Below are 13111 nucleotides of genomic sequence, written 5' to 3'. Positions count from 1 at the left end.
TCTATGTGGATGTTTTCTATACTGTTAACCTTAGTACTGTATGGTGTTTTCTCCCCGGGCCTCTGCTGAAAATGGGTATCTATCCCAGTCAAACTCTCATGGTAAACAAATGTAAAATGAAAAAATAAATAAAAATAAAATAAATGTAAATTTCAGAGAAAATAATTGCAACAAAACTTTTTCAAACAGCACTCACAAGGTGGAAATTATTTGCATGACTTCCTCCCTTGATGCAAAAGAACTACTCAAACATTGCTGAACAATTTGTGGGGCAAATATCAAACAGCTCTAGTGAATGATGCCAGGAGGTTATGATATTCTTACCTGTTGAAGGACTGATCAAATTTGGTATATACTGCCTTCGAACAGCTTCTTTAACACTTGGGATGGAAGAAAGAGGGGATGAGCCAACACCTTCTGAACTGACTGCGGCAGAGCTGCTTAGAGACATCTCACTATTTGTAACAGATAAATATATACATGTAAGAAATAGGAACATGGTACATGCAGTTAATCATTTCAGGATGCCACCATTCTGGCACAGAAAAGTATCCTTTTTGAAACCATTAGTTTATCTTGCTAGAATGATATAATTTCAAACAATGTAAAATGTGTACTTCTGATATATCAGATGTACACACTGTGCCCATGGGTGGAGGTGGGAGTGGCTGAGTAAAGGACCAGACCAGACATGATTATTATTCTGACTTTTTTATGTACAAGATTGCAATTTTGCTGCAGCAATGATCTGGCAATTACACATAAGACTGAAAATAAACATGATGAAACAGTTCACACAGTTTAACAACAAAAAAATTATCTTGCATAATTACAGAATCACATAGATTCACATATAGTCCAAAGCTAATGAGTGAGTCTTATGACCCTGTATGCCCTATCAGTACCTTCCTTAAGCTTCTGTACAACTGAAGAAACGTGTGACTACAGAGGGACAAGAGAGGAAAGGGGGTACTGTAACAACTAGCAGAAGCCTGCTTGTACTGCAACTCAATGTATACATTGTTTACCACTAGACATTTTAATATTCATATGCTTGATAAACACAACAAAAAACCTATACGACTACCATCAGTCACTTACATTACAGATACTAAAGGAACAAAAACAGTGACAAACAAAAGACTGAAACATCAATTTCTGGATCCCTACATCTGTAACTGCCACACCATACATAAAAACATCTTCTAAAGGAAAAAGCAACTGAATATTAATTCAAAAGTTATTTACTTACCGTAAAAATAGATGTGTGTTGTCTGCTTTAGTCCTTCTTCAACAGACTTGATTTAAGATCCATATTCAGCCACTTAGGACTTTGGATCCCAACTCCAGGCTCCTCCCCTTATCCATAACCTGCTACAAAGCCCAACATTACCTTAAATCGAGTTAGCCTAATGATACAGACAACCCCCATAATAATAATAATAATAATAATAATGCTACAAAAATTATCCAAAGGCAACATGAATGCTCATAAGCTCAGCTGGAGTTAAAACATGCACTTTAAGGATCCTCAGAATAGGTTAGTTGGGTAAAACCAGTACAAAGGAATAGTGAATTCCATAATCAGGTAGTGGGAGAGGTGGGACGGAAGTTAAGGAAGGACAGAAGCAGGCAACACAGATCTATTGTTATGGTAAGTACATAACTTTTGCATCTAATGTTGTCTTTTCCATCCAGTCCTCGACAGATGACACAAGAGTCCACTGCTAATATAACGTTTGGGTGGATTCATGGAAGGTTATTCCAGAGGACAGCTGAACCAAAAACTGCTCTGCCTTTTGAGAGAAAATCCATTTTATAATAGGATATGAAGGTATGAACATTTGACAAGTGGCAGCTGCACAAATGTCATCAATACATGGTCTGGAAAAAAAAAGCAGTTGAGGTTGCCACAAATCTTGTAGACGGAGCTTTGAAGTGTCTAGGTAAGGGTAATCCTTTTTCTTTGTATACACGTGTAATGCAAGCAGAAACTATCTTGATAAAGTGACTTTATAAACTCTATAGGTTCATAGGTAGGTGCCAGGCCATCAGCCCTAGGGCCTATACAAGCCTAGCCAAAAAGGTACCCTGGCTTTCGCCACCCAAAAAAACTATTTTCCTGTGCCCCTGTTGAGCAGAGCCACAGAGGTGATCCCCGGGGTGAATTTCCTATTTTCTATCCAATCATCAAGATTTTTCTTAATGAGTGCTAATGAGGAACTTTGCTTGACATAGATGGGTAGTTTGTTTCAGAGTATGGGAAGTTTCTGGGACAGGAATGTATCCCCTTCCAGCATGTTCTGTTTACTGTGGTGACAAGGTTTAGGTCACTAGAGTGTGTAGCTCAGAGGGATTTCTTTAAGTGAAGCATGTCCAACAGCTCTGGGTTTGACATAGCTTTGTATGTTAGGCAGAGATCACCTCTAAGTAGGCGATATGCGACAGAGTGAAGCTGGAGTTTTTTGAGGCGGTCTGCGTCGGGCATCTGTTTGAGGCTGGTAATCCTCTTTGTGAGGTATTTCTGCGGCCTTTTCAGTTGTTGTAGATGTCTTGTGAGGTACATACCAAAAGGGGTGCTATACTCTATACTGGGTCTAATGAGTGATGAGTAGAGGGGAACAATGACCTCTTTTTTTCCTGGATGAGAAACATTTTGTGTTGAGGTGTGCCATGTAAAAGGATTTCCTAACTACTGTGGTGATGTGATTATCAAAGGAGAGACTACTGTCCACCTGTGTCCCAAGGACTCTTAAAACACTTTCGGTGTTAAGCAGACAGCCTCCTATGTTGTAGCTCATGGGTACAGAGTTTTTACCAAAGGGGATGACAATGCACTTTTTGGCATTGAGCTTGAGGCCATGGCTTTGACACCAGACATCTGTCTCAGTGAGGCCCTTTTGTAGGATGTCCACATTGTTTGGAGTTTCAATTATGGCTCCTAGTTTGCAGTCATCTGCGAACTTCGTTAGCCAAAGACCTTCTGTGTTAGCATGTACTTCATAAAAGTAGATACCATACAGGAGAGGGCCCAGGATTGAACCCTGTGGTACTCCACTTGTCACTGGTCTGAAGTCGTACTTGGAATCTGCTACTTTCACAGTGTGGGTTCTGTCAGTGAGCCAGTTGGCAACCCATCTTGTGACATAGGGATTTATACCTCGTTTAGTGAGTTTATCTATAATTCCAGAGTGGAGGATGGTGTCAAAAGCCTTGGCGAAATTTAGATAGGCTGTGTGAACCACCTTACCCTCGTCTACAGCTTTGGTGACTGCTTCAAAGAAGTCAGTCAGGTTTAGGAGACATGATCTGCCTTTTACAAACCCGAACTGTGTGGGGTCCAGAGTTTGGAGATTACCAATGTCTTTGTTTACAAGTTCCATGATGATACGTTCCATGGCCTTGTAGACCAGGCTCGTTAGGCTAATGGGGCGGTAGTTCCCGGGGTCCGTGGTGGCTCCCCCATTGTGGAGTGGGATAAAAATCACTGTGCACCATTCGCTGGGCACAAAGCATGAGGTGAGGCTATGATTGAACATGGTGCTTAGGTGGGGTGTTGTCAGGTCCCATGGATGCTGTGTTCTTGGCTTTGGAGAGTGTGGTTTTTGCCTGTGCAGTCGTGATTACAGGAACTTTGCATTCTTCCATTACAGAGATGGGACCTTTAGAGGGTGGGGGGGGGTGTAAAGTTAGCAATGAACCTATCTGCCAGGATGTTGGCAATATCAGTTGGTTCTGTATATTTAGTGCCATTGTTCTATAACTCAGAGCAGATCTGAGTGTTGCCACTGAGATTCTTGACATAGCTATAGAATTCTCTGTGGTTGTCTTTACAATCAGTGGTGATTTTGTTTTCATAACTAGCTTTGGTGGATTTTATGAGGGATCTCGGCTTCTTACTGAGGCTGATCAGGGAATTCTTGCAGTCATGGGATTTTACTCTTTTGTGCAACAGTTTCTTTCTCCTGTTGTAGAGTTTGTTTAAGGCAGGGGACCACCAGATGGGCTTCCTTGTTTTGGAGGACAGCATCTTGGCTTTGTTAGGGATAGCACGATCCATGCACTCGTGTAAGTGCTTATAACGTGCATTTGTGTAGGATTCAGCAGTCATACCTCTATTGTCCATCTACATGGGTGTTGCAAAGTTTGCCACTTCTGTCTTAAGAAACGTGAAGTTGGCTTTGAAGAAATTTTTTACAGTGGTTTTCCTAGTGGGGGCGGGATGTAAATGTTTAGGCTGATTAGCTTGTGGTCGGATCTGACCAACGATGAACTGACCTCTGGTGTGGAACACCGGTCGCCCATGTTGGTAATGACCAGGTCTAGGATATTGCTGCCCCTGGTGGGGGTGTGGGTAATTGATCCAAGACGCTGGAATTTATGAATTCCAGAAAACGGTGAAAGAAAGAGTTGGTACATGAGTAGTTTTCCCAGTTAATGGTGGGGTAACTGAAATCGCCCATTATTAGGGTGTTGGGTTGTACCCTAATATTTTCCAGTGCATCAAGAAATGAGGAGTGGGAATCCTGGGGCATAGTGGGGGATTTGTAGCAAGTTACAATTTGGATTGCGGTCTTGCCCAGAGTTAGTTGCACTTGGATAATCTCGGATGCATTATGCTAAGCAACTAGCCTGGAGGTGTGGATATCCTTAATGAATATGGACACGCCTCCACCTTTAGTGTTTCAATCAAGGTTAATTGGCCGAAAGGTGTGGTATGAATTATAGCCTAGTAATGCAGGGGTGCTCTCTGGAGCCTTGAACCAGGTCTCTGTCACTGCACAGATGTCGATGTTCTCCATTTTAAGGAGTGCCTCGAGTGAATGCATTTTGAGGTTTAGGCTTCTAGCACTGAGTAGCATTATCCTCAGATTTTGCTTGCTTGAACCTGTTACGGTGGGGAATTTGTCATTTGAACCTTACCTAAAAAAGGCACTATAGGGGTGGCAAGAGCCTTAGCCAGCATCCGGAATCCCAAGGGCGCCAGGTGCAGGCCATCTCTGGCAAAGCATTGTGGTCTGTTGATTATGTCATCCCAGGAAGACAGATACTGGATCCCCTTAGAATGACACCAGAAGCTTAGCCAACTGTTGAAGTCAATCATTTTGTCCTTGTACTGTGTATCATTCTGGGTGATGGCAGGATGCTACTCAGGGCTAGGGTCATACCTGCCTGGGCTACAAGATCGGGAGATCCTCCATGTCTCTTTTCATGTAGTCCAGGGAGGCACATCTCAGGTCATTCACACCAACATGGACAATGACAGTCATATTTGTACTTGTTGTGGAGTGACCTGAGTGCATGCGCTATGTGGCGGATCCTGGCACCCGACAGGCAGCTGACAGTAACTTTTTCCTTGTTTAGCCTGGTGAGTGAGACATCAGTGTGCCTGACTATAGAGTCACCTATGACTAGAGTGTTGGGTACATTGTTATACCTTATGGGCTATAGTTGAGTGGCACACTGAGTTTGTGGGCTATGTGTCATTTGGGTTGTGTTGGGGGGTGGAGGTTGCATGCGTTTCTGCTTTGAAGGTCTCTGTTGCTTGAGCAGATTTTTATTGAGAGCCTCACAAATGTAGGTGTGTGTTTTGTGTTGCTGTGTGTTATGGTGGTGCAGGTTTTGAGGGACTATGTGATGAGTGTGGTGTGGTGCAAGCGTTTGCCTTCACCTCTTGACTGTCTAGTCCAGTCCTGGGTGAAGACAGCTTTGCTATATAAGTGCATCTCTCACAGGTTGTAATGTTGGATGGTAGGAGATGGTTGTCTGTGCTGTGTATATGAGGCAATTGCTGCATTGCCCCAAGATGCCCAGATTCATCACGTACACAGGAGAAAACACTCCATGACCCAGTCTATTTGCTGAGAAGGACACAAAAAGCTGATCAGACCTTCTGAATGCTTTTGTAAGGTGGATAGAAAAATGGAGCTGTCTATTAACATCCAACAAATACACAGCATATATTCTTCATTACTGGAAAAATTCAGCAAGAAATCTGAAAGACAAGACTGATGTTCTGACTTAAAGTGGTCTTGGTAGCTACCTTTGGTAAAAAGAAGGACTGGTTCAGAGGGAAACTCTGTCCTTATGAAAAATGATGTATGGATATTTACAAGATAAGAGCTTGGAGTTCTGATATCTTCCTAGTGGAAGTAACTGTCACCAAGAATAACATGTTCCATGTTAAGAACTGGAAATCCCTCTAGATTGAATGTTCGAATGGTGGTCTGGTCCAGTCATGGATTGAAGTAAAATAGTAATGTCCCAAGGAGGGGTAGGATCTCAACAAGAAATCTGGGGAGAAAAGTTCACCTCTAAAAAAATTTAGATAATGTGAGACAGGCAATTTGGGATGATTCCCTTCAAAGTGAAAGCTAGAAATAGCTGACAACTGGATTTTTGATAGAAGGGTAGCTGGCACCATTTTGAAAAAAACAGGCTAGAAAGTCTAAGATCACTGGAAGGTGCACTGAGAAAGGGTCTAAATTCCTTTGAGTAGCCCAAATAGATAACCTTTTCCATTTGCTTTTTTAAATCTTCCTAGTAGATGGTTTGAAGTGAGAATGTGGACCACTTGTGAGGAAAGCCTGGATTGCCTCATTGGAAATGGAAAAACCAAGCAGCTAATTTTAGGGCTCGAATGTCTGGGAAAGGCAGGCCAGATGGATAAGAAATGAAATCCTGGCTGGGATGCAGAACTCATGAGAGTTGCTTCAAATGAAATCACAGACAGGGGAACCATATTTGTTGAGGTCAAAGGGGAGCAATGAAAAATCACAGTGAGCTTTCTGTCTAATGCTTTAAGAAGAAATTTTGGAAAGGATACCGGGGGTCCAAATGTAGATTAGAGCATCCCTGGGTGACTTCCCCTCTGGGGGGGATTGGGGCAAAGAACCTGCTGCATTTGATATCGTGGGAGAAACAAAAAGATTCCACACAGTTTTTAGTATTTTATTTTAATCATCTTATTTTACATTTACTTTACATTTGTTTACCAGGAAAGTCCATCTGGGCAAGCTGTATTTTTTCAGCAGACGCCTGGGCAGAAAAGCTCCAACACTAAAAATATATATGGAGGTTTACACTAATATTTTTGTTACACAGATTGACAAATACTTTAATTAGAAAACAGAGATATAAATCAAACATGTCACATTATATCAGTTCAGTACAATCATATTATTCTTATCATTCTTGGATTCTAGTGCAGAGTGCAACAACAATCTTGGACAAAAAGAGTACATAGAATAGCAGTAATCGTGGAGAGGATTTTGATGGAAACACAGTCAGGGTGGAGAGGATTTTGATGGAAACACAGTCAGGGTGGAAGTGCAGGGGTGTTAGATATTTTGAAGTAATGGACAGAAAGTTATGAGAGGCTGACTGGCCAAAGCCAAAGGATATTTATCTTAGCTTGGGTTACAACAGGGGCATATCCAGGATTTGTTTAAATTAGTTTTTAGGATGTATTTGAATTATGAAGTATTAGTGGTTGTTTTTATGTTGTGGGGAGAGAATTCCAAAGTTTAGCTAAGCAGTTAGAAGACAGAGCTTCTCTGGCAGTGTTGTTAGATTTTGTAATCTTTAATAGTGATTTATTGCTGGAACCAAGGACACGATTGGCAGAGTATGGTTTAAGGAGGTTATGTAGGGCATAGGTATTGTCTGGATGGTAGTGAAATTAATGTGTCATGGACAGTTCATTGTAGACTAGATGGTTGGGCAATTCTAACCATGACAGTTGTTTTAGGGCTATGCAATGATGCGATATAAAAGTAGAGGCAGTGGTGAACTTTACAATTTTATTGTAGCAGGCATCCAGTTTGCTTGGGTCAGATTTCTTGATGTTGGTGAGGACAGGAGATGCATAGAGAAGTGTACAGACCAGGTGAGTTCTAGCTATGGTGGCTTTAGTGATATTAGCGATGATTTTTTTTATATATGTATAGTGATCCAAGTTTTTATGTACTTTTTTTTTTTTTTGTTAACTGGGCTATGTGTATGTCGAATTTCATGTTGCTGTCTATGATTACTTCAAGAAGCTTGGTATGGGATACTGGGGAAATGATTTTATTGTTTTTAGATGATATATTAAAGGTTGGGGGGGGGGTTGATCTAGTGGGATGAAAAAGCATAAGTTTAGTCTTACTGGGGTTAAGAATGAGTTGAGCATTAGCTAGCCAAGATTCTACCTCTAGGAAAGACTAGTGGGTTATTTGCCACGAATAAAGTAGAACAAACTAAATAACAAATGAATAAGCACGAAGGTGAACTGGATGCGAGGAAATAAAGTTTATTTAGTGCTTTCATCACAATTACCAATGACTTCTTCAGAATACAATTACCAGTGGTAAACACATTAAATACTCTTGTTTAAGCACATTAGCATATCTAACTGATGCTTTCCTTCCATTTAAAAAAACAGGCTCAGATTACTATTTGTGTATGCTATGCAAAATACAATCTAATGTACTACAAAATACTAAAATGAAGTATCCGTTTATAAAAACTAAGACATAAAAATATACATATATATGAAAATATATGCATGTATATTAAAGATAATTATGTCATTTTAAATACATAAACAGTTTTCTGTTCATACACATATTTGTACAATACATTTAAAAGTGGTGATCCACTTTTAATTTTAAATAGCTGCTGAGGGATGCTACTTCATTAAGACCTGGAAAACCTGTACCATTAACCCTCAGCAGCCATAAGAATTCTTTATATTCTAAACACACATCCAATGAACCACTCCTTTCATTCATCTCTACTTGTTCCAACATCGCAAACTTAAAATAATGACCTGGAAAGTTAATGAGGTGTTTGGCCAGTGCATTTTTTGTATTGGCCTTCCCTATATCATAAATATGCTGATATATCCGCATTCTAAATGCATTCTTTGTTTTTCCTATGTAATATCCAAAACAACATCTGACGAACACCAATATATACACTACATTTTTTGTACCACAGTTGTTCTTCTGGTTATGCCTCACCCAACCATAATTTTTAATAAATACATTGTCTCCCTCTAAAATGTGCTTGCACTGAGTGCATTTGTCCACATTTTGTCATCCTGCCTATATCGGCATTGTTTTTTCTATCTTTGTTTCTTTCCAATATGTTTTTTATACTTTTTTTATAAACTACAATTGATGCATCACCCAATTTGACACTTGTAAGCTCGTCACTTTTTAATATATACCAATTCTTGACAACGTCTCTAATTAGTGGGAATTGTAGATTGTATGTCAAAAATCAATGCATTTTTGTAGTTACTGATGTTACCAGTTGCTGTTTCACTGTTATCTGATAATGTACTCCCTCCAGATACATCAATACCTAATAATGGGTTAAAGTGTCTCTCAATTCTCTTGCGGGTCACCTCATCCAACGCTGGATAACCTCTCTTCATCAACATGCCCAATAAAACATCCCTTTCTTTGTATAATTCATCCAAATCACTTATCATTCCGAGCAAGTCTCACCCCTTGTCCCTTCACTAGAGACCTCTTTTGGTGCAAGGGGTATCCACTTTCAAAATGAAGAAGGGTGTTCGAGTATGTTGGCTTCCTAAAAATAGTAGAGGAAAATTTCTTATTCCTCATGTCTTTGCTAACCTGTATGTCAAGGTAACTGATGCACTCTGTATGTGTATCCATGGTGAATTTCAGGAAGGTAGTACTAGAATTCAAAAACAGTGAAAATTCAGACAACTGGTCTGGATTGCCAAACCAAAATATTAGGATGTCATCCAGGTATCTCGCATAAAATCTACAGTGTTTCTTTCCCTCAGAAGTAAACACCTTTGACAACTCCCACTGAGTTAGTACAATATTTGCAAAAATGGGGGCACATGCTGCCCCCATTGCATTTCCAGACATTTGCCTAAACAGACATCCCTCAAATGTCAAATAAATAGAAGTTATGTTCTTACCATAACGTTCCATGTTAGTTGTCTTCTTCTCGCCTTCTTTCTTGCTGGATGGGTTCGGAGCCGACCTCGGCTCCGACTCGGCCACTCTAAAAGCTCGAGAGTTGGTTCCACCGGCTCGAGGCTCCCCTTATATCCCACAATGCTAGGCGGTATTACCTCAGATCTCGTTTGTAAGCTATGCCCAGCTAAAAATAACTCCAGAACCACTGGAAAAGGGAAAAAACCCACCTCTATAAAAGGAAGGAAAGAAGGTGACCTGAGACCTGAAGAAGGAATATATGCACAGAACGGCATATACCTATCTACAATAGAGGTGGTAGAAAGAGAGGTCACAATCAAACTCCTCTAGGTCTGTCCAGGCTAGGGGGAAGGAGGGTGGGACGCAAGAAAGAAGGCGAGAAGAAGACAACTAACATGGAACGTTATGGTAAGAACATAACTTCTATATGTTAAGTTGTCAATCTCGCCTTCATTCTTGCTGGATGGGACCGCGTCCCTAGCACCTTGTCCCAGGTGGCCTATCGGAACAGACTCTTGAGAACAGTGGAACCAAAGTTAGCTCTATGTCTAGAAGCTAAATCCAACTTGTAATGAGAAATGAAAGTGTGAGGAGTAGCCCAAGTAGCCGCTGCACAAATGGAGTCAATAGGCAGCCTGTCTTGGAAGGCTATAGAAGTAGCCAAGGCTCTGGTGGAGTGAGCCTTAGGTTTGTTAGGCAGCTTTTGGTGTCTAACTTCATAAACAAAGGAAATCAGAGATGTTAGCCATCTGGAGAGTGATACTTTCGAAATTGAAAGTCCCTTCCTGCCTTCTGCATAAGAGACAAACAATTGGTCAGTTTTCCTGATCTGTTTGGTTCTATCCAAATAATACCTTAACTGACGATGAACATCTAGCCAATGCAATTTTTATTCAGACCTGTTAGAAAAGTTAGGAGAAAACACAAGGAGGTCAATGCTTTGATTTAGGTTAGATACAGAGGCCACTTTAGGTAAGAAGGATGGATTGGTTCGTAAGGACACTCTGTCTTTATGAAACAATAGATACGGGGGTTGACTGCTGAGTGCATGAAGTTCTGAGACCCTTCTAGCTGAAGTAATGGCTACCAGAAAGAGAGTCTTCCAGGATAGCAATTTTAATGAACAGGAAGCTGCAGGTTCGAACGGGGGAAGAATCAAAGATGTGAGAACTAAATTAAGGTCCCAAGAAGGAGGAGGATTTCTTATAGGAGGTCTGAGAAGAAAAACTCCTTTCAAAAAAGCTTTGCAAAGCTTGTGAGACATGATGGCAGAATCTGAGATGCCCACATGAAAGTTAGAAATAGCTGCCAATTGAACTTTAAGAGTAGAAGGAGATGAACCTGCGTGGAAGAGTTCAGCTAGAAAATCAAGGACTATTTGGATGGAAGCAGTGAAAGGAACTATGTCCCTTCCTTGAGCCCAATAGGCAAAACGTTTCCACTTACTAAGATAAATTTTCCGAGTGGAAGATTTATGGGAAGCTATCAAAATATCTCGAACAGAGTGAGATATTTGAGGAAGCCTGGCTAAGGTTGGAATTGGAGGAACCAAGCAGTGAGGTTCAGAGTGGGGAGGGAGCGATGTAATTGACCCGATTGATGGATCAAAAGATCTGGAACTAGGTCCAGATGCCAAGGTTGCTCCAACAGATAATGATGTAGAAAGGGGAACCAAACCTGACGAGGCCAGTAAGGAGCAATGAGGATCAATGAGGCCTTCTGAGCGATAGCTTTCTGTATCACTTGAGAGATTAGTGGGAAGGGAGGAAATGCATACAGAAGTCCCCGGGGCCAAACCTGGACTAGAGCGTCTCTGCTGGGCTGGCCTGGTAACAGGAATAGGGTGAAATAATCTCTGCACTTGCTGTTTTGGGGAGTAGCAAAAAGGTCGCAGCAAGGCTGACCCCACTTGAGAAATATTTTCTCAAGAATAGAATCTTTCAGAGACCACTCGTGAGGCATGAGAATAGCTCTGCTCAATTTGTCCGCGATTAGATTGGACTTCCTGGGGATATGCGTTGCTATCAGAAACTGCTGAGAAGAAATCGCCCATTGCCACAGTCTGAGTGCTTCTCGACATAGGGGATAGGACCTGGTTCCGCCTTGTTTGTTGATATACCACACTACAGACATATTGTCCGTCTGGATTGCTATCGTTCCCAGGGGAAGAGAGTCTTGAAGGGCTTGCAACGCTAAAAGCACTGCTCTCATCTCTAGAACATTTATATGCAAGTGGCATTCGTCTGGTTGCCATATGCCCTGGACTGTTCTTCCCTGATAATGCCCCCCCCACCCGATCAGGGAGGCGTCCGTTGTCAGAGTAGCAACCGGAGGGGGAGGAACAAAGGGTCTTCCCAGTAAGAGCTGAGGGGAAGAAACCCACCAAAGAAGATGATTCTTGCATGCTTGCGTAATCATAATGGTGTGGGACATCGGAAGTTCCTGGTACGACCATTGTGTGAAGAGCATCCATTGCAGGATTCTCATGTGGAATCTGGCTAATAGAAGTAGAGGGATAGCAGCCGCCATAATCCCTAGTACTTTCAGAACTAATCTTACTTTGGCTCTGTTGCTGTGGAAGAGAAAAGAGACCAGTTTGCGTATGTCTGCTATTCTTTGGTCTGTTAGTCTCGCAGACATGTTGACTGTGTCTAGATTTGCGCCTATGAAGGTAATAGCACGACAAGGCGACAAAACAGACTTTTCGCAATTTATTGAGATGCCTAACTTTCGACAAATGCGAAAGGTGTAGTTTCTGGCCATTAACAGAAGATGCTTGGTAGGAGCTGTGAGGAGCCAGTCGTCCAAATATGGAAACACCTGGAATCCTTGACGTCTCAGGTGAGAAGCTACCACTGCCATACATTTGGTAAACACCCGGGGGGCAGTGGTGAGACCAAAGGGCAGGGCTCTGAATTGAAAGTGACTGGTTCCCAGCCGGAAGCGGAGAAATCTCCTGGAGCGTCTGTTCATTTTTATATGATAGTACGCATCCTGGAGGTCTATGGAGCACATCCAGTTTTCCTTTCCCAAAAGGGGTAGGATGGATTGTAGCGTGACCATCCGAAATCTTGTTTTCTTGACCGATTTGTTCAAGATACTGAGATCCAAAATGGGTCTCCAGTCCCCTGTTTTCTTTGGAACCA

General features: G+C 41.6%; 1 protein-coding gene across 1 annotated transcript in view; it reads right to left on the bottom strand.

The window, feature by feature from the left end:
• PROSER3 (proline and serine rich 3) overlaps positions 1–13111 on the bottom strand; it is a 1217796-nt gene that overhangs the window by 672759 nt on the left and 531926 nt on the right. The window contains exon 7 of the mRNA XM_044080441.1: positions 325–455. Coding sequence (XP_043936376.1) covers positions 325–455 — 131 coding nt within the window. The remainder of the gene's footprint in view (positions 1–324; positions 456–13111) is intronic.

Source organism: Protopterus annectens, chromosome 8.part0, assembly GCF_019279795.1.
Source record: "Protopterus annectens isolate FY-2018-M chromosome 8.part0, PAN1.0, whole genome shotgun sequence".
NCBI lineage: Eukaryota > Metazoa > Chordata > Ceratodontiformes > Protopteridae > Protopterus > Protopterus annectens.
Note: the sequence above shows the minus strand (reverse complement) of the source record. Positions and strands in the feature narration are given on the sequence as shown.